At 48.8% G+C, this 24,118-nt stretch overlaps 1 protein-coding gene across 1 annotated transcript in view; it reads left to right on the top strand.

Moving 5' to 3' along the window:
* CACNG5 (calcium voltage-gated channel auxiliary subunit gamma 5) overlaps nucleotides 1–18,750 on the top strand; it is a 40,956-nt gene extending 22,206 nt beyond the window's left edge. The window contains exons 2-6 of the mRNA XM_045569613.1: nucleotides 11,399–11,696; nucleotides 13,142–13,228; nucleotides 14,696–14,836; nucleotides 18,027–18,172; nucleotides 18,468–18,750. Of these exons, the coding sequence (XP_045425569.1) occupies nucleotides 11,501–11,696; nucleotides 13,142–13,228; nucleotides 14,696–14,836; nucleotides 18,027–18,172; nucleotides 18,468–18,725 (828 nt within the window). The 5' untranslated portion in view covers nucleotides 11,399–11,500 and the 3' untranslated portion in view covers nucleotides 18,726–18,750. The remainder of the gene's footprint in view (nucleotides 1–11,398; nucleotides 11,697–13,141; nucleotides 13,229–14,695; nucleotides 14,837–18,026; nucleotides 18,173–18,467) is intronic.
* Nucleotides 18,751–24,118: the final 5,368 nt, after the last annotated feature.

Raw genomic sequence — 24,118 nt, 5'->3', positions numbered from 1 at the left:
AGCAAGAGAAACACGATTCATTGCAGACAAGGGAACTTAGCTCCCAATAAGATTAAGAGCTGACTCCTCATCAAACACCCTGGAGTCAGGAAGGCAGTGGGATCTAGTTAAACTGCTGAAATAAATAATAAAAAAAAAAACCCTGGCAACCAAGAATATTAAAGCCAACAAAACTATATTTCAAAAAATGAAGATGGAATAAAGACACCCCAGATAAACAAAAACTGAGAGAATTTGTTGCTGGAAGAGTCGCCTGACAAGAAATGCTAAAAGAAGTTCTTCAGGTTAAAAACAAGGGAGATCAGATATTAATTTGAGTTCCCACAAAAGACAAAGAGTAAAGGTAATTATGTAGGTAATTATAAAAAAAAAAGGGTATCATTGCATATTTCTTCTCCTGACAGATATAAAAAGCCATTGCATAAAACAATATGTATATAATTGTATTGCTGGGCTTATAACATACAGAATTGCAACATATTTGACAATGACAGCAAGAAGGAGGTAGGGGAGGAAGCACAAAGCCATACTGGGGTAAGGAAATGACATCAAGTGGAGCCCAAGTGCACAGGAAGAAATGAGAACCAGAAAAGTTAATTAAAAGGCTAATATAACGAATTCTAAAAAAAGAAGGAGAACTAGGCGCACATACCATGTACCAGGCTGGAGTCCCTATTTTAGGCTTGTTACATACATTAGCTCATTTAATCCTCATAACCCTTTGAAGAAAGGTGCTATTATTATCCCCATTTTAATCACAGTGCCTACTGCAAAAGGTTTTGGGGAGGATTAAGTGAATTAATATGTGTAAATTGCTTAGAACAGCGTCTGGCACGTGGTCCTGGTCTCCAAATGTCGTCCTGCGGGAATCGGGGAGGCAGACACGTTAGGTAGGCGAGGGAGACGGAGGAAGGGTGGAAACCCAGCTTCCTCCGTGGGCTTCTGCAGCTGGGTCTGATGGACGGCCACTGTCACCAGAATTAGATCAGGTCTGAACATTTTTCCTGTCTGCACATATTAAGACACAGGGTACACAGTTGTTTTCCGTTTGTCACTGGTTTTTATTGCAACCAGTAGCTGCAGGGGCAGTGAGTGAGTGCTGGTGGCTCAGCCAGTGCCCCCGGAGGTGTGAGCGGGAGGAGGCGGTGGCTGCAGCAGGCTTCTAATTGCCAACAATTAAGGCTTCATGTCACTGATTTATGGACTTTGCAACCCGCGTTGCCAGTGTGTTTCAGTGGAATCTAAAAGAAGGAGGAAATATGCAATCCTGCCTTTTCTAAAGGGTGTTTTGGTTTCTGCAAATGCTGCAAAAATATTAATAAAAATCCATTTCTGGTGCGGTGGGAGTAGGATGTTGTCTTCCCATGGTGGGACTGGTGTTTAGGGTTGTGTGTCTCTTCTGCTGCTGGGGTCCCTGATGTGCCCCACAGCCAAAGTGTGACTTGGCAGGGCAGAGGGTAGGGTTATGTCTGCTGGCCACGGCTGGTGGTGGGACTGGCAGTGGTCAGAGGGGCAGAAAGCTCCACCGGGCAGACGTGTTTCCTCAAGAGCTCACCCCTATGTTGTTAAAGAGAGGAGGTGAAATTATTTAAATTTATGGATTATATGGAAGAAAGGGCTGGTCTCCATCTCTTCATAGGTAGAGGTGTGGGGGAAAAAGTAAACAGAGCTTGGGCTTGGAGGCAGACACACCTAGGTTTGAATCCAAACTTACAAGCAGTCTTAGGGATCTCTCTCTCTCTCCCTCCTCTCTCTCTCTCTATATATGTATATATAAAAACACATATATAATATATAAAATACTTATGTAGTATATGCGATGACATTTTTTAACCAAGCATATCATATTACACACAATTTCCTACATTTTTGCATTTATCACTTAATAAGAGAGCTTTCCATATTGAACATATGAAGCTTCCTCATATTTAATGGTTACAGGGTATTCTATTCTATGGTTAAACCCTAACTGATTTAACCAGCCCCCTCCCCTCATGGGTCACTTAAGTTGCTTGCTGCTTCTTGTGATTGCATGTAGTGCAGCAGAGACAGCCTTCTGCATGCATCTTGGCATAGCTTTGACAATAGGTCCGCGGAGTACATTCCCAGCCATGGACTGGCTAGGTCATGGAATAATTGGATGTTTAATTTTGGTGTATGTCACCAAACAGATCTGTACACTATACCAAGAGTATATGAGAGTGCATGTACCTCACAATCTCACAACCTCACCAGTCCTGAATATTTTCCTTCCTTCCTACCTTTCTTTCTCTCTCTCTCTTTCTGTCTTGCAAACAGTTTACCAATTCTACTGGTGGTATGTTTGTTTTCTTTTCATTAATTTCTGCTGTCTTATTTATTTCTTTACTCCTATTTTGAGGGGGTTAATTTACATCATTTGCATTCCTTTTCCATCTTCTTGAGATGGGTAGTTAGATAACTTATTTTCAGCCCTTCTTTTTTTTTTCTAATATGTGCTTTTAAGGTTATAATTTTCCTTCTAAGCTATCTTTGCTTTATCTAACAAGTTTTGATAAGTTATGTGTTCATCATCATTCAGTTCAACAAAGAGAACATCCTAAAATTAGTCATAGAAAAAAAAGGCACATTGGTTTCAAAGTAATTCTATGTATATTTTAAACCCACAAGACAGTATTATTATTCCCTATTATACTCACCATTTATTTAGATTTACCCACATAATTGCCCTTTTATTGTTCTTCCTTCTTTCTTGCATTTCTGTGCTTCAGTACTGGATCATTCTGCCTGAAGGATCTGTTCAGTATTTCTGTTGATGCAAGTCTGCTGATCACAAACTTCCTCTGTTTTTGTTTCCCTGAAAATATTTCTATTTTGCCTTCAATACTGAGGGATATTTTTCCTGGGTATGAAATTCTAAGTTGATGATTACTTTCTTTGAGCACATTAAAAATGTCATTATATTATTTTCTGGCATCCGTCACTCCTGTGTCTGATGTTTCTTTTTTGGTCTTAGTCCTGCCTCTTGGTCTGTCTGGTCACTTTTGATCGAATGCTAGACATTTGTATGGAAAACAGTAGCAGCTCTTGGTGTTGACATCTTCCCCAAGATAGTATTTATTTTTGCTTTTGGCAGTCTGCTGGATAGGAGAAGGTTGCCTCGATCCAGTCATGAACTGAACTGATTTGGAAATGGATTTCAGTTTTATGAAGGCTGATTTATTACTTGTTCACCTAGAGCTGAGTGTTACCAGAATCCAGGATTGAGCTATTTACTAGATCTGTCCTTCTTGGCAAGCTCTGAGATCTAGTGTTGACTCCGCTGCATCGTGAGGCTGCTATAGGTCTACAGCCCTGTGTTCAGCCTCTCAGATTCACGCTCTGTTCAAGCTGGCACATACATCACGTGGAAAAGTTGTGCAAAATGCCAGGCTTATCTCGACACATTTGCTTTATCTTCAGTTCTTGACCTCTAAAATCTCAGCTACCTTGATTGCTCAACGTCTTCCAACAGATTTTATCCAACTGTTTTAGTTATTTTCAGCAAGAGGGTTGGTCTAATACTACGTAACCTAGTTCATCATAGCCAGAAATAGAAGTCTAAACTCTCTTTTATTTCCATTTGTTATTTATTTTTTTCATCAGTATCAAATGTTTTAATTGTTCTAGCTACATAATAAGCATAAATGTTTGGTACTTACCACTCATTTATCTTCATCTTTAAAAGAATTTTCCTGGCTATTCTCAAATGTATCTTTCTTTAGACTAACCCCAGAATCATGTGTCATCTTCTAAAGAGAACTCATTGCATTGAATTCATAGATTAATTTATAGGAGAGTTGACATTTTTATGAACTTTCTTCCTATCTAAAAATGTGATATATTGTTTTATGTATCAATCTTATGTTTTATGTTCAATAGTTCTAAAGTTTTTTTAATGTATTCATAGCACCAGCACAAAACTTATTAAGTTTATCTCCAATAGTTTATCATTTTGTTGCTACATACGTACGATTTTTTTTTCCTGCATTACATTTTTCAACGGACTGCGGTTTGTGTATAGCTGTTGATTTTTTGTTATTTTTGTGTCTGGCCACTATCTCAATACATGTATTATTTTTAATGGGTTTTTTTTTAGCTGGTCTTAATCTGGGCATGCGTGTGTTTACAGTCTTGCACAGGTGATGATGATGCACCTCAAAAAGTTTCAAATCACTGATATAAGACATTTTGCTCTACATGGGAGGCCTTAGACTAGCAAATCATGTTGATGCAGCAAACATAGCAATCAAAGCTGAGCAGAGCCCAGGCATCAAATTCTCAGAAGAAGAGGAATTCTTCTGATGTGGCTAGTTTGGAATTCTCTGTGTCCTTACAACGGGATCTTTGTGGTATCTCAAGCACCAGGGGTAAAAATGACTTTGAAATGTTCCAAACCAGATCTGACAATATTTCTAAGAGTGCTAAAACAATTCATATCCTTTAATCCAGAAATTCCATTTGCAGGAATTTATCCTAAGAAAATACAGATGCCCACAGATGTTTAGCTATAAGTATGTTTATTTATTATCGTTTACAATGGGGAAAATTTAGAAATAACCTAGCTGTTCCACAGTAGGGAAATGGCTATATCAGTTTTGTATATGCAAATTAGAGACTATATATATCCCGAAGCCACTAAAAATAATGTAGAAAATATTGATGCTATTAAGTAAAATACAATTAGGCTACACTATGGTATGTGCAGTATGATCCTGTTTTTAATGCACAGAAAAATTCTGCAAAGAAGGTAATTTTAATGATATAATTACTATTATCACTACCTGGTTAGGTGGCCCTCCCACTTGACTTGGTGCCTGTGGTCATGCATTTGGAAAAACATTGTGGATACTTTACAAGATCTGTTGTTGGACCTTCAATAAAGTCACAGTCAGCTGCCACTTAAGCGAGACTTCTTTTGATAAGGTCAGTGCCCTTGGTGGGTGCCCACAATGCCTGTGGCCCACCGGTTACCTCCTGTAAAACCAAGGATGAAACACTGACCTCCACTCTAGGAGGTTTGAGGACACAGTGTTACAGGGTTATGCCCGAGTTCTGTGTCCTCAGCTCTGTGGCCTGGACTCCTGGCAGACAGACAGGCTGTGGCTTTGCTCTTAGTCTTGGGGCAGAGAATGCTTGAAATGCAGAAAGCATCCTCCTCGGTCCTCGCTTTTGTCGAAGGACAGAGAATACTTGCCCAGAAATGCTCACACTCTCCAAAGTGCATCAGTAATGGGCAGAGAGCTGGGTGGGACCAGCAGGGAAAACAGACAACTCATCAGGATCCCCCTCTCCCACCAGCCAGCAGCTTCATGACCACCTGGTGGGAGCAGTGTCTCTAAGAGGGTCCCAAGTCAGGAGAGCAGGATGGTAATGACACCTCAAGGTCTCCACCCCTTTCTGATGCTGGGCCCCTGCTGTGCTTGACATTTCCTGAGTAAGCACTTGACCTGTGTTTGCTAACACTATAGGATATGTGTCTACAGAGATGCCACTGTGCCTCCCAGGAAGACACCTCTTACACCATTATACAGAGCATTTTAGCTTCACACACAAAAGAGAAAAACCCTAAAGTCTCTCCAATTGGTTGATGCGGAAGTGAGAGAGGAGACAGGAGGGCTGAAATTTGCCAGGGGTGGAACTGCCATCATGAGAGAGAAGTTGGAGAGCTAGATGGAGATAGGGAAGTCTGGGCCATTTTGCCCCTTTTCAGGGGCAAATTTACCTTATTAAATCTGCGTGTTGTTTACTGCTCTTTGGGTGTCAGATTGTGTTGCCTTCTCATTGCAGCATTGTACTGAGACGGCACGAGGTAGCTCAGACTTATTTGATTACACTTTCATAAATCCTCACAATAACTCTTATGAAGTTATCCCTGTTTTGCAGATGAAGAGACTGAGGTTCAGAGTGGTGATGTGACTTGCCCAGGATGGTATGTAGTAGAGCCAGCATTACAACTCAGATTTGCCTAATCCCACGTGCCATTCACTCCCCCATGCAGCTGTAAATTTTAGGGATTAAACTATTAATATGGTACTCAGGCCCTCCATCACTAAATTACACTCAGGACAAGGCCACGCCTGGAATTTAAATCATATATTGGCAGTGAGAGGAAGATGCTGATTGAATAAGGAAGCTATCTTGGTAACTTCTGCTGTGTATCAAATTACCTCGAAACATAATGATGTAAAATAACACTTTTATTTTGCTCATGATTTTATGGGTCAGGAATTTGGGAAGTGCTCCACTGGGCAGTTCTTGCTTGGGGTTTCTCATGCAGCTGCCATCAGATGTTGACTGGGGCTGCAGTCATCTGAAGACTCGACTGGGCTGGACGTCCATCCAGGATGGCTCCATCTCATGGCTGGCAGCTGACACTGGCCATTGGCTGGAAGCTCAGCTGAGCTGTCACCCAGAGCATCTGCATGTAGCCTCTAAAGCAGTGGTTCTCAACCAGGAGTGATTTTTGCCCTTGAAGGGACGTTTTTGTCTGTCACAACTGGAGTGCTATTAACAGCTGGTGGATAAGGCTGTGGATACTGCTAAACATCCTGAAATGCACATAACAGTCCCCATGACAAAGAATTTTCCACCCCACATGCCTAGGGCTGAGGCTGAGAAACCCTGTTCTAAAGCATGGTGGTCCTGGGGTAGTCAGATTTCTTACGTGGGGGCCTGGCTTCCCTGAGGGAGTCCCCGAGAGAACCAGGTGGAACCTGCATCTCCTTTTACAACCCAGCCTCAAAGGTTGCATAGCGTCTCTTCCATGTGCTTCATTTGTCAAAGCAGTCACAAACCTGCCGAGACTCAACGGGAGAGGATGTGGACCCCCCTCCTCAAAGGGAGGAGTGTCAAAGAGTTTGTGGTCATTTTTTCACCACCATAGACAGTAACAGGGAACAGCATGGCGGGGAAGTTGGTGGGGCCACAGGACCACTGGGGGTTGTCCTCTGGTCACCAGCTCATCCTACTGGGTGTTGGCCACGCTGATGCTGTAACTGGCTCCAAAGCCTTGTCAAGAATCCCTATAGCCCACACCCTCCATCACAGCACTCCTGGGGTTCTCTGGACTAGTAGGAAACTGAGATCAGGGTGTCTGCATTTGACTGTCTTTCTACTTTCTCCTTCTATCTGGTTACACCCGACCCGTCCTCCTTAGTAGTTTGATAGGTGGGCTCGCACTCGCACCTGTAACCTCACCTACTTCTGGGCACCTAAAGCACTTCATTGCAAATTCTTTTATTCTTGGCTTGTGCAGGGGAATCTGCCATTAGTGATTTAATCTCCACATTTCTCCCTAATTGCTAGTCATGGGTGATAATTAGCATCTGATAATTATTCCTGATCATTAACAAGCTAATACTTAGAGGTAAAAGCACCTGGTAATCATCTTAAAAAGCTCAAAGCTGCCGTGCTTCTGGGCTCCAGTCTCCAAAGGGACATGTTGACATTGCATGTTGGCGTCTCTAACCTAGGAGTTAGCTGGAGACCTGCATTTTTGGTTACAAGGTCAATGATTGGAGAATGGATTAATCTTTAATTTAGTTTTATTCCTTGGTTATGGAAACAGTACTTACTATACATAAACGGCTCTGCACAGTGCCCGGCAGCTGATTGATACTTAGTAAATCATATTATTTATTTGTAAATAAATATCATTGCATAATAAAAGCATAAATATAATTTTGTAATGAATGTGATTCTTTTTCACCCCATGTAGCATTCTGTAAATTTACTGCATACTCTGGAAAGGGATAAGACTTTCTGGCTTTCCTAAGTACACTCTAGACTTCAGGGTCTGCTGTCGTAGAGTTCGGCAGGCAAGGTCACCTTCAGCCTTTTCTTTTATTTCTCGCTTTTGTAAATCCAGATCCAATCTCCTGTCCCCTTTCATCTTTGCAAATCCCCAAGACTCGAATCTTTTTCATCTTTCTGCCACACTTAACATTAAAATGGGCTGCTCAGCTGTGGCCAGGCAGCAGCCATCGTATTTCAGAAGCTCTGATCCATCTTCTCTGCAAGAAGCAGGGGCTTAGGCCATTGTTGCTTAATAATACTATTAATGATACCTTATGCCAGGATCATGCATTAGGTTTTTTCAAAGCACACTCATATTTGTTGTTGTGTTTAATCACCTCAGCAATTTCTGTGGAGTGAGCAGGACAGGGCTTGTTATTCTTCATGGGGGGCAGCAGGGTTCCCCAAGTGGGTTCCACAGAACTTGATGTTGTTTTGTGGCCAAATAAGTTTGGAACTACTGGAATAGCAAAGGTAAACGGGCTTTTCCAGCCTTTAACATAATGTGCAATGTGGTCCTTTAAGAGCGAGATGCAGTGCTTCCCAAGCTGTTTTTCACCAGAGTCCTCTTATCTAGAATATTGCAGGGAGCTGTTGCTCCATGGAACCCACTTTGGACACACTGGTGGGGGTGGTCTGAGAAAGGGCTTGGGAGTGAGGCAAGGTGAGGTTCAAATGCAGGCACCAGCATTTGCTCACTGAGTGATCTTGTGCAAGTTTCCTAACCTCTCTTAGCCTTGCTTTGCTTACCTGTAAAATGGGATGGTAATGGAATTGTAAGGATTAGAGAGCAAAGTGCTTAGCAGGAGCCTAACAATGGTAAACATTCGATTCAATATACTTTAGCTTTGATTATTATTCCCTTCCTCTGTGTTATCTGGCAGAAAAATGGGCTGCAGAGACTGTCTTAGTCCATTTTGTGTTGCTGTAAAAGAATACCTAAGCCTGGGTAATTCATACTGAGGTGTATTGAAGCTCACAGGTCTGCAGGCTGAGAAGTTCAAGGGCCCTGCCCTGGCTTCCTCCAGCAAGGGCTTTCTCGCAGCATCACAACATGGCAGAGAAGATCAGAAAGGAACCGAGGAAACATGAGGGACATCCTGGCTTTATAACAACCCATTCTCATGGGAACAAATTCATTCCTTTGAATGAATGCAGCCTCCGGGAAGCGAGAACTCACTCAGTACCGCCAGAACAGCACGGCCCAGCACCTCCCAAACACCGCCACAGCGGGGGGTATAAATTTCAACGTGAGCTCTGGTGGGGACAGACCAACCATATCCAAACCATAGCAGAGAGGCTAATTTCCAACATTACGCAGATATTTAGTGGCATTGCCGAGTATAAAATCTAGCTTTCTTGGCTCCCAGTTCAAGACACTTTGCATCATATGGGGCTCCAGGAGTCTCATCCCTTTGTTCTCTGCTTCCTTGGTCGCTGCTAACCATCCTCGGGGTTCCAGTCCCATTTCCTCTCGCAGATGCTGGGGTTTTGTGAGCCTCAAGTGCAAGTGAAAGTGCTTAGCTGTTATGAAAATCTTCATTATCATTACAACATCACTACCGCTTCCCACCAGCCTGCAGCAGCCGTTCCCTGGGGCTCTGTGTGCCCGCCCTGCCACCCGCTCCTTGGACCCGGGTTCTGCTGTTGTGATGCCGCCCACCTTGCACATCTTCCCGGCTTGTGAACTCCGCGCGCGGCAGTGGCCCTGAGTCTGTCGCCTCTTCCGCGGCAGCAAGCCCAGGGTTATGGGTGCTTCATTAGATGTTTATGTTAGATACAAGCTGCCCTGCTCCCTCGCCCTCCCTACTGCGTGGAGAATGATTTGGCTGGCTGGGGAGGGCTGGCTGTTTCACATTTTATTTCTGCCTTCTTTGTCAAAGACAACCCAGGAAGGATTGTCGCGGCTTCAACGCCTCTCCAGCCTGGCAAACATGGTGAACACACACCATCACAGGTCTCCAGGAAGCCGGCGTGTGGCTCGCTCTGCAGATCCATCAACTCTCCCACAGTCAGCTGCCGGGGCAGGGCCGGCGCGGTGGAACCAGAGCCAGGATGGTCACAGCTCCTCACGAGAGTGCTGATCTCCCTCCTGCTCTCACCCACCCACCGACCCCAGCCCCCACCCCCCAACGAGCGCAGACTCGGCACACGAATCTGGCTTCTGTCCCTTTTCAGCTGTCTCTATATCCACCTGTGCCTGGGAGCTCAGCCGGGACATGCCGCCATCCCTTGGGTAGGGCCCTGGGACACCACCGAGGCCTTGAACTTGGGGGACCCCACCAAGGCACTGCTGTACCTCTTTCCTGAATATCACTAACATCCCGTTTCAAAATTTCTGACTTTGCTATATTATAAGGGGCCAGAAAGATGCTGACAGTGTGGCCACCTTGTGACCATGACGGCTTGGGTGAGAGACCCTGTTTGAGTTGGCCTAGGCCCCACGCTCTCCTAGAGATGGCCCTGCCTGCCCCTCTGCCGCCGTTGGGTGACCCCTTCTGGGTTGTCGTCATATCCCGCCTTTCACCGTTGACGGCAGCTGCTACATTGTGATGCCATCACCTGTTTGCTTGGCGTGGCGCTTCCCGGATATCAGCAGGCAGACAACTCACCTGGATCCTGTTAAGATGCAGATTCCAGTCTAGGAAGTGAGAGAGCCAGAGAGTCTACTGTTCTAACAAGCTCCCGTGACGCCGACGATGCTGGTCCACGGACCACACTTTGAGTCGTGGAGGGCACCTGAAGGTCACGTGGCTGGTCACATGGGCTGTGGGTTAGGATTGGGGTTAGGGGTTAGAGTAGGGTTAGGGTAGGGTTAGGGTTAGGGTTAGGGCGGGCGTCAGTGGATGAGCTCGTGGCTGAGCTGGCATAGACTCAGCTTCTCTCTGGCTAGTCCAGAGCCGGCTCCTGCCAATATGTTGTGCTGTGTGGGCAAGGGTCGGGTCATTTCGGGTTAGGTGGATTCCATTGCACTGGGACTGTGGTGTGGCTTCTTGTGTTGATCCAGTCCTACAGCTGACTTGAGTCACATGTGGAAGAAACCTGCCCCCAAGAAGCCCTCCCTGCCCCTCTGCCTCTTCCCAGAGCTGCTCCCACCTCCCCTTCTGGGGCCCGCTACTCTCACAGGCTGTGTTTGAGCTTCAGAATCCTTCTCAACACAGAGAAGCCCGCCCAGCACAGTTCTCTCCTCCACTCTTCCTCTCTGCTTCCTGGGCAAGTCTCAGCCACAGCTCTCACTGGCGCATTTGGGGGCACCTCTGTTCTTCTAGATGGGGAACTCTTCAAGGGCAAGGACAATGTCGTGTTCATTTTTGTATCTCCCGTGTCTGGCACAATGGACTGAGGAATGAATGAATGAATGAATGAATGAATAGTAGTACCCAGCAAAGGGGACTCCCAGAGAGGACAAGGGGCCCTTGCAGTGGCATGCCAAGAAAGCTGTGAGTTCCTGAGGGGGGAGGAAGAGGGTGGCACCTGTGTCATGGTGGCGAGGCATCCAGGGAGTTGCCTGGTGGTCTTGATCCATCTGTTGAGCCGGACAGGGTTGACTTTAGTTACTGGCTCCTCATCTTGGTCTTCCCAGAGCTGTGGCCACTGCCAGATGCTCACCCTCTCTCCCTGCCCCCAGATCCCCTCCGTGCTGGTGGGAGCACGGCCTCTGGCCACCTAGCGTCCAGCCGCGAAGATGAGTGCCTGCGGGAGGAAGGCCCTGACTCTGCTGAGCAGCGTCTTTGCCGTCTGTGGCCTGGGGCTCCTGGGCATAGCGGTCAGCACCGACTACTGGCTGTACCTGGAGGAGGGCGTGGTCCTGCCCCAGAACCAGAGCACGGAGATCAGGATGTCCCTGCACTCAGGCCTCTGGCGGGTCTGCTTCCTTGCAGGTAAGGGTGCCCCGGGTTGGGGACACCCCACCCCCCATACCAGGATCACCTGTCCCAAGAGATCCTTCCCTGGGAAGAGATGGCCCAGAGAAGCTGGGAGGAGCCAGTTCACCATGAACGATCCCCATAAACTCTGGGCGCTGCTCCCTGCAGAGACCAGGACCCAGCTGCAAGCTTCAGCCCTGATTGGCTGTGTCCTCTCACCTCCCAGGGCTTTCCTCCTGGAAGATGACTGTGACTGTGCCTTCCCCACACTCTGCTCCCACAGAATGAGAATGAGAATGACATTGCACAGGTCTCGAGTGCTCTTGCACGCCTTGGCTCATTGAACTATTGATCCCATATAATCTTCCAAACAACACTGCAAGACAGGACTCGTTACTATTTCCACTTTACAAATGGGGAAATGTAGACTTGGGGAGGGTAAGTAAGTCTCCTTAACTTCCTTGCATCCACTAATTTGCAGGCTGGGAAATACTTAGCAGTTTCTCGGTTCCTCTGTCCATGAAACGGCATAGGGAATGCACCAATGCAGGTCCCTGCAGCTCTGCAGAGGGTGCAGCTTTTGATCCTGTCAGTCTGGGCCTCCCTTCTGCTTGCTAAGGCTTCTCTGGAATCCTTGGAGTTCTTACTCCAAGAGCTCTGTCCCTTATACCTTTGTCATGGCCCAGGACCAGCCTGTACAAGAAAAGCATCTCCAAGTCATGCAAGACTGGCCACAGCCTGGGCTGGCCAGGACTGCCACAGTGTGGTCACAGGGCTTTTCTTGGTAGGGTCCTATAACCTTCCTGTGCATTGCAAAGAGACACGATTTGGTTCTCCCCGATTTTTTTCCTCCAGCTTGATAGGAGCGCTTTGGGGGATTGGGTGGCAGTTGGTGCCCAGCAGTATTTAGAGAGGCCTGGCCTCACTTGTTGAGTCTGCCTCGGGAATGGCATCCAGTTCTGACTTCTTCTCCCACTGCCCCAGACTGTGTGATATCAGTCCCTGTTTAAATCTGAAGCCGAGTTTGAAGTCACCAGGATCTGGTTTCCAAAGTGGTTGACAAGGCTTTTGGAGTTCTGCTCCATGATGCCCACACTGGTGAGTCTAAGTCAGCCACATGCCATCATCAGCCCCATCTGTCCAAAAGCAATGAGACGGCACCAGGTGTTTGGTCAGTCAGGGGATTTGCAGAGCCGACCTCTTTGCATGTGACTCCAGTGGTTGGGTCCATCCTCACAGAGGTGCTTCTCCAGGAAGGATTTGATGTCAGGACGTGCTGCCACCCCTGCTGTGCACCACTAGCCAGGGACAGGACCTCCCTAGGGTTTGGATCCAGCCCAGGTGCAAAGACACAGTGGTTCAAAGATCCTAGATGCAATTGGAAACACCATTTGAATGGACTAACTTCAAATCCATGTTCAAGAAGGACCTGGAAATTTAAAAGATTCTTGTCTCCACAGGTGAGGAGCGGGGACGCTGCTTCACCATAGAATACGTGATGCCCATGAACTCCCAGCTGACGTCCGAGTCCACGGTCAACGTTCTAAGTAGGTGCCTTGAACTTTGCACCCGGGTCACTGGTTGCAGAGAGAGGAGCAGGGTAGAGGGAAGAGTCAGGGTGGCCGGCGTACTTCTCAAGAGCTAATGCCCTTAGGCCCAGCTGGGTGTGCTGGCCTGGCTTCAGCAGCTCACCCTGCACATTAATTTCCCAGTGGTGGAGACAGGTTGCTGTAGTGACCCAGGCAAGCAAGACAGCTTCCATACCCAGGGAACTGAACTCTCTGGACCCCAGTGAGACTCACTGCTTGGCCCTGACCTCACCAGAGTTGGTTCTGCCCCCAGAGTGAGGTTGCAATACTGCAATGCGATTCTGATATTAATCACCTGCAGTTAACACAGGCTCCACAGGTGTACGGTCTCAGTCTTCAACAAGACTGCCCTCACCTCAGAGGCCTGCTGCAAGTTCAGAGGTCCCCAGGCCACCTGCACTTCTGACCAATTGGCCACAAATGTGGGAGTTCCCATGACTCCCTCACGTTCAATAATTTGCTGGAAAGACTTGCAGAACTCAGGAAAGGCCCCCTATACTTGCCGTTACAGTTTTATTATAAAGCATGCAAATCAAGACTGGCCAAATGAAGAGACACATAGGGCAAGGTCTGGGAGGGTCCCCAGTGCAGAGCTGTAGTGTCCTCTCCCCATAGAATCAGGATGTGCCACATCCTAACACATTTATGAGTTCATCAACCAGGAAGCTCAACCAAGCTTTGGAGTCCAGAGTTTTTATTGGGTTCCATTACGTGGGCATGATTGGTTGAACTCAGTCTCCAGCCCCTGCCCTCCACAGAGGTCAGGCTCATAGCGCATGGCTCAAGACCACAATCCTCTAATCACTTGGTTGGTCTTCCCAGCCCCCATTTTGAGTCACCTCATTAGCATAAACTCAGGTGTGGTTGAGGGGCCCACCATGAATAGCAACACTCCTGTTGCTTGGGAAATTATAAGAATTGAGAGGTTATCTGTCAGGAATCAGGGACAAAGACTGGATAAATTCTTTATTATACAACAGAACTGCTCCTCAAGTAATCACAAGTTGAAGAAGACAGAGGTCAGTGACTGTCCTGTGTGCCGCTCAGAGCAGCCCCTTGCCCAGGGAAATGGTGACTGCCCCTGGGAGAGGAAGCCAGATGGCGTGACCAGGCCCTGCCGCAGCTGCCATCCTGGCTGGCAGTGTGGACTCCCGGGAAGGAAGTAGCTTATGCCCGGAGGAAACGACAGAGGCCCTGAATATACTGGCACTTGAAGTCAGTCCTTCCAGCCACCCCCCAGGGGAAAAAGCCCTGCCAGCGCTGGGAGGTCCCCAGGCCATCCAGTGGGGGATGGAGCCTCGGGAGCTGGTACAGGGGCTCTGAGGACCTGGTGGCAGACGCTGCCAGGAACACTGGGGTCCGGATGATGAGAAGGGAGCAATGCCACCACAGGCTGATGGGCCATTCTTTTGTCCCCTCACCTAGAGATGATTCGCTCAGCCACACCGTTCCCTCTGGTCAGCCTCTTCTTCATGTTCATCGGCTTTATCCTGAGCAACATCGGACACATCCGTCCCCACAGGACGATACTGGCCTTCGTCTCCGGCATCTTCTTTATCCTCTCCGGTAAGTTGTTTTCTATTGATGGACTTTTGACATTTAGCCTGTAAACAGGTCTGCTCTGGGAAGTCCTGGTCATGGCCAGGGGTCAGCCCCTGGCCCTGGAAATGGGACAGGCTGAGCCAGTGACCTGGGCAGAACACAGTCAGACCTGGGGGAGACTTCTGATGACCCTGGGTCCATCCGTCACCTTCTAGAAGAGAAATGGAGGCTCCCGAGGAGGAGTGGCTGGGCTGGGCAGGCTCACCCGGGGCAGAGCTGGAGAGGAGTCTAGACTTCTTTCCTCTCTGAACACACTGCCAGCCCAGCTCGTACATTTTAGTTCCCACCGATAATGAGTATTCCTCTGTTGGAGGGGCTATGTCTTCATATTTTTGCATGAACAATGAACACAATCAGCCTTTGGAATGGTGGCTTCTTCACCCCCTACCCTCAGCCCCCAGCTGTCCTCAGGAGACTCCAATCCTCCCCTCCATTCTCCAGTCGCACATGCACACCACACCCTGGGCCCTCCCAGGCCCCTTCAACACCAACCTGTCTTCCTGGACTGACACCACATTGTACTTCATTCATTCTTCCTTCCATTCATTCATTCATTCATTCATTCATGATATCTACCAGGCCTTATTCTGTGTGTGGCATCACTGCCCACAAAAGCTAAGTGCAGTGGGAGATACAAACAAGTGGACAGGTATTTCCTGTCCACAGGAGCCCAGCGTGACAAGAGCTGTGACGGTCATCTGCAGCCTGCAGTGGGGCAGGAGCAGTGGCTGAAACTCAGACCAAGGGCTGGGAGGGAAGACCACCGGGAGGAGGTGAGCTAAAGGACAAGCAGGGGATTAGGCAGAGAATCGAGGCTGGGGGTGGGGGCTGGAAGGACCTTGGAGGGAAGGGGGAGGATGAGACATTGAGGGGGGAACCAAGCATGCTCATCACTCATCGTGGCGAGCATGAGGAGAGCCTGGGGAAGGCATCCAAGGTCATCTTACAGATAGAAGATTTTAAGCCAGGGAATGACATGACCAGATCTGGATTTTAGCATGACGCCCTGGGGAGTGGAGGGAGGGAGGGAAGCATGACAAGAGGCAGGGAGACTAGGCAGGAGGTGACTCCAGTACAGGAGAGAGGTGATGGTGGAACAAACAGGGCTATGACAGTGGAGAGAGAGAAATGAGAGAGCTCCAGTGACATTTGGGAGGTCAACAGGACCAGGACTAGGCTTCAAGCAGAGTGGCAAGGTGAGGGCAAATTTCTTGCTTGGGCACGAGGTGGGTGGCACATCACATCATTAATCTAGGGACCACAGGAGAAGGAGCAGATTTGGGGCAAAGATCTTGAGTTTAGTGTGAGAAATGCTGAGTTGGACGTGTCCATGTGACACCTGGGAGAAGGTGTCCAGGAGGCTGCTAGAGGTCAGGTCTGGGGCTTGTGGGAGTGTCTGGGGTCAAAGACAGACAGAGATTTGGGAGACGCCGACCTAGGGAGTAGGAGAGAGTCCACGGACAGGGATGAGATTTCTCACAGGAGTGCGAGCGAGAAGGAGAGGGAACAAGGTAAATAAAGGTAGGCTCTTTCTCCCCTTCACTGTGACCTGCGAATATTCATGGACACCTTTTCTTTTGGAGATAATGACTCAGGCCAAAGGAGTGACTCTCAGGGCATGTATTTTAGGTGCCTTGGACTGGTTGATTGGGGAGGGGACCCTGAGAAGGAGATGCTTGGATGGAAGATGGGTCGGTGAGTGAATAACTGATGGATAGATGGATGGGTGGGTGGGTAGATGGATGGAAGGAAAGGAAAACAGCTATTGGACACCAGCAATTCTGATTGTCACTTGATTCCTAAGTCACTTTAGGATCCTTTCCCCAAAATTTTCATGTTAACATAGCCTGGGAGCCAGGTGGCAGAATGCCTGATGTCCAAGAGCTATTCTTTCTCCTTCCTTCCATCCATCCATCCATCCATTCACACACCTACGCACTCTTCCATCCATCTGTCCATCCATTTTCAATCTACCGCTGATCTGTCTTCCATCCACTCTTCCATCTACTAATCCATCCTTCCACTCTTCCATCCACCAAACCAAACGTATCTAAGAAGCATGTGCAATGTCATTAGCCCAACCTTTGCATGGCGATATTTCCACCTCGTCCCAAGTCACAGACCCAGGGTTAAGCTCTTTTTCCTACTGTGAGCTACACAACAGCCAAGGCTATCTAGGAGCTTTGAGACACCTGGGGTTGTGCAGCATTGGGCTGCAGGATCAGAATGCAGGGTTGAGCTGGGCCGTGTGAAGTTGTTTTAATGATAATAAAGAGGGTTCATTTGGGGCAGCAGTGATTCCAACACGAGTTAAATACCAAGGAAGGCTTCAATGACACCTGTTTTCCTCTAACATTCACCGTTCCGTATGCCCCAGTTTCATAAAATAATGCAAATGGATTAAACCTGAATAGCTCAAAACAGAGTAATTAATTATGTCTTGATTCAATTACAGTTACTAATTGATGGGCCTGAGGCAGTCATTGGCACAGTGGCAGCAGGAGTTTGGGCCCCCTGGCCTCCTGGTTGAAGGTTTGCCAGCATCTGGACAAACTCTCTTTCTCTCCCCTGCCTAAAGATCTCAGACCACACCCTGTGGTCAGGTGGGCCACACAGCCCACGGGCCATATTGCCAGACTCCACAGTGATGTGTACAGCTGGAGACAGGGGTTGGGGACCTTGGCTACCCCTGCTGAGGGGACCTATTTTACTCCTCCGTGTAGTAAAAGCCACTTGCCAGTTCAGTGGTTCACACCCCCGGTTCACATTAGTGTCACCTGGGTAGCTTTAAGAAAATGCAGTGCCAGGTTCCCAGCCCAGGCCGAGTGAGTCAGCATGTACAGGGCTGGTGCTCAGGCACGTCTGTGTGACGGGTGTGGACAGCTGGGTGAGAACCACTGAGCGTGGCCCATGGCCGAGGAGGGAGTTGGACAGGACACTTCCTTACCTGCAGCCATCTGCTATCCAGAAAGTGCTGGTCTAAGAAGGGTCCTCCAGGAGGAGACTCCTGCTCTCCCTTGAACTCCAAAACAAATGCATCATCACTCCAAGGCAGGCGGCTTTGCTCCTGAACCGTGAGGGGAGGTGATGCCGAGTCAGCCAACTCTCTGGGCCTCTGTGCTGAGAGTCCCCTCTGCTCCCCTGTCCCACCCAGGCCTCTCTCTCGTGGTGGGCCTCGTGCTGTACATCTCCAGCATCAACGACGAGGTGCTCAACAGGACTAAGGACCCAGAGACCTATTTCAACTACAAATACGGATGGTCGTTTGCCTTCTCTGCCATCTCGTTCCTTTTAACAGAGGTGATCCCCCTTGTCCCGCTGAGCCAGGGCAGGCTGGGGGGGTGGGGAAGCTGAGCCAGGAGGAGGGAATCACTCCACAAGCATCCTGGGCTACCCACTCTACTTCCCTGCTTCATCCCAGAAGGTGTCGTGCTCTTACCTTTCCAGGTCTCCTGCACCCGGGACGGCCCCAGGGCCCACTCCTGTCCCCACTTCCATGTCCCACCCCAGACGACCCCCCGCCCCACAGACCCCAGCCGGAGCAGTTAAGGCAGGCCCCGGGCGGTGAGCTCTCCCTGCTTTCTCCTCGCCATAGAGTGCCGGCGTGATGTCCGTGTACCTGTTCATGAAGAGGTACACCGCCGAGGACATGTACAGGCCTCACCCTGGCTTCTACCGCCCTCGGCTGAGCAACTGCTCCGACTACTCCGGCCAGTTCCTGCACCCGGACGCCTGGGTCCGGGGCCGCAGCCCCTCCGACATCTCCAGCGACGCCTCCCTGCAGATGAACAGCAACTACCCTGCCTTGCTCAAGTGCCCCGACTACGACCAGATGTCGTCTTCACCCTGCTGAGCCTCGGCCGCCTCCCGCCCTGGACCGCTCTCCCTGGCCGGCCGATTGCCACCCGCCCCGCCACCCCCCGCTGCCCCGCCGCTCCCGTGGCGGGCGTGGGAGCCTGGGGCGGGCGGGCGAGCTGCTTGGCCGAGAGCACGGGTGAAGCCCCGCCCCTGGAGTGCCAATCACGGCAGCGGCTCTAGGAAGCCCGCAGCTGTCCCCTGGCCCCGTGACCCGCTGTATATTGTTCCTGCGCTCCCAGCTTCCTGGCCTCAGGCTAAGGCCAGCTCTGAGATGCCAAGTTCGTTACAGGGACGCAGCAGGACTCGTGCACTTGCCACCTCACGTTCGTGATCTGCGCCGTGGGGCCTAAGCGCAACTGATGTGGAGGTCTGGCTGGCTCAGAAACGTCAAGCAAGCAATGTTCCTTCTGAAATCCTCTATCCTTTTTTTGTCACCCACGTCCCTCCATACAACACACCTGCCTGTGCTCGCGCCCTCCCCAGTGGGGGCTGTGAACCCTTCCTCCTCTCCTCCCAGCTGCCCTGGGCCCTGGGCCCCATGGGGTTGAGAGTGGACCGAGGCCACACTGATAAAGTCACAGAGGCGTTAATGGCTGAAGAGGTCTTAATAGCATGGCCCTTTGATAACATGCCTTAACCGAAAGAAGTGATTCTGACAACGAGATTTTTAGAATTGGGCTGGTCTGAGTTCGTATTACCAAGCACCGTTTCCGGCCACGGGGATACCGTCCCTGCTTACAAGGGAGATGTTTCCAGACCAAGGCCCAACCTAAAATCTAATCATGTAGACAGATGTCTATACCACCTAAGTAGAAGGCAGATTTCGAAGAGGGTGCCTGGGATTTGGAGCTGGGTTTGGTGACACCTGGTGCATCTTGAGTCTAAATGAGGCAGACTTGGATTCAGCTGCTCTCCTGAGGATGCTTGTGGACATTTGGAGGTTGCCAATTTAATCCCAACATAGGGGAGCGTCTACTTCCTGGGTATAGGACATATGCAGGCAAATCAGATGCCTCCAGGAGACCAGGCAATGTGACACCTGTTTGCCTGGGGGGAAACCTGAGCTGGGGAGGTCTGAATCACCTTCCGTGAAGTCCACGGGAGGAGAACGGTGGGGGAGCTACAGCAAACCGTGACCATGACCCCAGGGGTTCTCCAGGTATCAGCTCAACTTGTACATTTTTGATTTTGAGATGTTGAGTAGCAAAGCTATGCTGTGCTCTCTTCAGTGTGTGTATTTGTGCTGTGCCAGCTTTTCTCTTGCTCTCTTCTTAAAGACTTGACCTTTTGGCCAAGGCCAAGTGCAAGACACCATTAGGTGGGCAACAACTGGGCTCTGGCATGTGGTACCGAAAGCTGCACATCTGGTGTGTGCAGCCTTCGGAAGAGGGTGTATGAGTCAGCTCGGGGTGCCATAACCAACTACCACAGACTGAGTGGCTGAAACAACAGAAATTAATTTTCCCACAGCTCTTAGGACCAAAGTCCAAGATCAAGGTGTTGGCAGGATTGGTTTCTCCTGAGGACACTGTCCTTGGCTTGCAGGTCACTGTCTTCTCACTATATCCTCACATACTCCTTACGCCCCTGTACCCTGATGTCTCTCAGCATGTCCAAATCCTCTTCTAGTAAGGATACCAGTTAAATTGGACTGGGCCCCACCCAGTTAATTAGGTGATTCATTTTAATTTAATCACTCTTTAAAGGCTCTATCTCCAAATCCACTCACATTCTGAGGTACTAGAGGCTAGAGCTTCAACGTATGCATTTAGGGGAGGACACGATTCAGCCCATACCTGGCAGGCTGTTTTGTATTAATAGCTGGACTATTCCAGCACAATAGAGGGGAAAGAGAAGAGAAGCCAGTTCCGGTCCCAGTTCAGCTACCAACTCACCAAGGATTCTTGGTCAACCCCCTTCTACTCTGAGGGGCTTGGCCTGAACTGTTTCCTGGCCCACTCCCCACGTCCCCACAACTCTGATGCTTCAGTCGCACGTAGAAAGCTCTAGACTGCATTTGTATATGACCTTTCAACCCTTGCCTATAAACCGATAGCAACTGCAAAGCCCAACTTCCTCCTCCACTGGCGCCCTTTGGTTGTACTGTTTGGTTCTTGTTTACAGAATAATACCGAACCATGTTCCTCCCCAAAGCAAAGGAATTGGTTAGCATGCCTGGAGAAAATTAGGTAGCATTTCCAAACCAGACAAGTGTTTTAGATGTGCTCTACTCCAATGTTTGTCAATGTAATTAGCTCCTATAAGATGCACTTTTCTCTCTCTAAAACACTCTTTCTCTGTCACTGCACCAGGCTTGTTTTTGTGCACATGGAAAAAATAGAATCCAGTCTTAAATACAAGCTGATTGTTGACTGTGACATCATTAGGCTTGGCCTTTACCGGCCTGGATGCTGAGCTGCTAATGAAGGAGCTCTTACCCTGGGAACACTTGGTTTCACGTATCTTAGTAACAGGTTCTGGGCCATTTTCTCCCCTCCTGGGGCATGGGTGAATGTGTCACTAATTGCACCACCGTTACGGTTTCCCTTCTGTCTGCAAGTTCATCTCAGAATGGGGGACTATTTGCAGCCTCACCTCAATCAAAAGATTTATATCCAACATTAAAGAGTATAAATTTAACTCAGAAGTCATAAATTAGGGTCTGTTCCTCAGTACACTTTCTGGTCTTTTCTCTCTCAAGCACTGTAAAAACATATCTTGGGGGCTCCCATTTTTTTCACCCTCAAGAAATGGGAGGAATAGACTAATAAACCAAAGTGTCATGAATTATGAAATAAAATGACTTGGGCTTACCAGCCTTTAGAAGGGAACAATTCTGGCTGGGTACAGTGGCTCACGCCTGTAATCCCAGCACTTCAGGAGGCCGAGGTGGGAGGATCATTTGAGTTTGAGACCAGCCTGGGCAACATAGTGAGACTCCCTCTCTATAAAAAAAAAAAAAAAAAAAAAATTAGAAAAGAGCAAACAATTCTGACATTGGTTCCCTCCCATCTGGAATTCTCCACCCTTCTTCTTGCCCCGTGGGTGGGTCAGTGACATCCCCCTACCCCCAGCACCACAAGGTGACCTATGAAGAAATAGTCTGTTATTAGGGCTACACACAGAGCTGAGGGGGAGTGTTGGGGACAAACCCACATGTGCCACATGCTTAGTGATATGCCCCCAGAGGACAACATGGGGGGATCCCCCTTTCATATTTGGGTAACTCTCCCTTCTAAACAAAACCTACAGGATGTATTTATATAGAAATATTTATTTTAAGGAATTAGCTCCCACAATTGTGGAGGCTTGGCGAGTCCAACCACAGCCTGATGGGGAGGCCGGCATCCTTCGTGCTCAGGGGACATCAGTGTTTGTTCCATTCCTTCACCGCACTGGGCGAGGCCACCCATGTGACGGCAGGCAGTCTGCTTTGCTCAAGGTCCACTGATTTCAAGGTTAGTCTCATCCAAAGAACACCTTCACAGAAACAGCCAGAAAAATGTTTGACCAAATATCTGGGCACCGTGGCCCAGCCAAGTTGACACATAAAACTAAACATCATAATAGGATAGAGGGAGAGGGCCTGGGGAAACAGCATTCCACCTAAGGCCTGGGCAAATTGGCACCTAGGCTGTGCTCCTTGCCAGCAGCCCGACTGGCTCAGACCATCTGCCTAATGGGCACAGGGCCTGTTGGCAGTTCCCCCTGAGAGGTGGCTGCCCTTGCTATCTGGGTTCCAGGTACACAGGTGCACTGATGAAAAGTGTGTAGTTACCCCTTCAGGATCCGTGTGTCCCAGGACAGGTGCTTGGGGGCCTCTGGTCCTTGGTTCCAGCAGAGCTAAGGCCTCTGGATTCTCACATCCCTTTGCTGGGATCCTAGACCTCTGTTCTGGACTTTGGACAGGTCACACCTTCCTGGACCTGCCTCAGCTTTCTGGTGTGTGAAGCCAGGACTCCCTGTCCATCAGCTTTGGGGCTAAGATTTTCTGCCTGGGTGGCCTTGTCCTTGGGTATTTGCACAGGCCTCTGCCCTGCTGGTTCACAGGCCTGAGTCCCGACCAGGGAACTGCTGCACCTTCTGTGCATTCTCAGAAGCCCTGAGGACTTCGGTTTTTTTCATTTTTATAATGGGGCGGTGGATAAAATCATCTCCAGGCTCTGTCCCCAACTCTGAAGGCTGTAGATTTTACCGGCACAACCCAACCAAGCTCAAGCGGTGGACCTAGCCCCTGCCTCTGGCCAAGGGCACCCAGACAACACCCCAAAGAATGTTGAATTTAGCTAAGAGATCAGACAGTTGGGGGACCCCAAGGAAGAAAAAGATTTATACATAATAGAGTGCAAATGGCAGGCAGTGGCAGGAGGGAGAGAGGGAAGAGGGAGGAAGGTGGAGTTTCACTGCCTGTATCCTCAGGTTGGTAGCAAGGTGACGACAGCAATTCCTGGCATCATATCAAGAGGCAACATCATCAGAAGGAAGAGAAGGACTCGCTCTTCCTCTATGTCTTTCTTAGGAACAAAGACAACTTTCCCAGAAGCAACCCCAGCATACTTTACCTCATGTCTCATTGGCCAAAATTGGGTCACATGCTCATCCCAAAACTACCATCTAGCAAGGGAACAGGGTGGGACCATGTACTCCAGTTATCTATTGACATATAACTGCCCCAAAACTTGGTAGCTTAAACAATGACAATCATATTCTGATTATTTCTGACAGCTTGGGGGTTGGCTGGGCTCAGCAGGGTGGTTCTCACTCAGGATCTCCCAGGCAGTTGGAGTCAGACAGTGACTGTCATTTCAAAGGCTTCCTTGCTCACTTGCTTAGCAATTAGTGTCCACTGGGACTTCAGCTAAGGTTGTCACTAGAGCAGCTATGCACAGAATCTTCATGAGGCCTGGTCTTCCTCACAGCATGACAGCTGGGCTCCAAAAGCGAATGTCTTAAGAGACAGGAAGAAGCCTCATTGCCTTTTTTGAAGTAGCCTTCAAAGTTACCCAATGGCATTTCCATTGTAATCACCAGACCACCCAGATTTAAAGGGAGGGAACACAGATCCCACTATCTGAGACATGAGGAAGGCATGAGAGAGGGGATCTGTTGTAGCAACCACCTTTGGAAAATACAATCCACCACACCATGACAGCCTTTGAGCCACTGTGCTCCCAGCCCAGAGAGTCTGATGTTGCTCTGGGGTGGGGCCTGAGGGTCTGTTTCTCTAATAAGCTTCCAGGTGATGTCAAGGCCATGACATGCTCTAGGCTCTAGGGACTGGGTTCTAGACATCTAAACTTTTTTAAAGCTCCCTAGATGGTTCTAATGTGAAGCCAGGGTTGAGAACCACTGGCTTAGACTTGCTGGGATTTATCATCAGAGATGGGG

This window comes from Lemur catta, chromosome 15 (genome assembly GCF_020740605.2).
Source record: "Lemur catta isolate mLemCat1 chromosome 15, mLemCat1.pri, whole genome shotgun sequence".
In the NCBI taxonomy this organism is placed as follows: domain Eukaryota; kingdom Metazoa; phylum Chordata; class Mammalia; order Primates; family Lemuridae; genus Lemur; species Lemur catta.
This window is presented reverse-complemented; position numbering and strand designations above follow the sequence as displayed.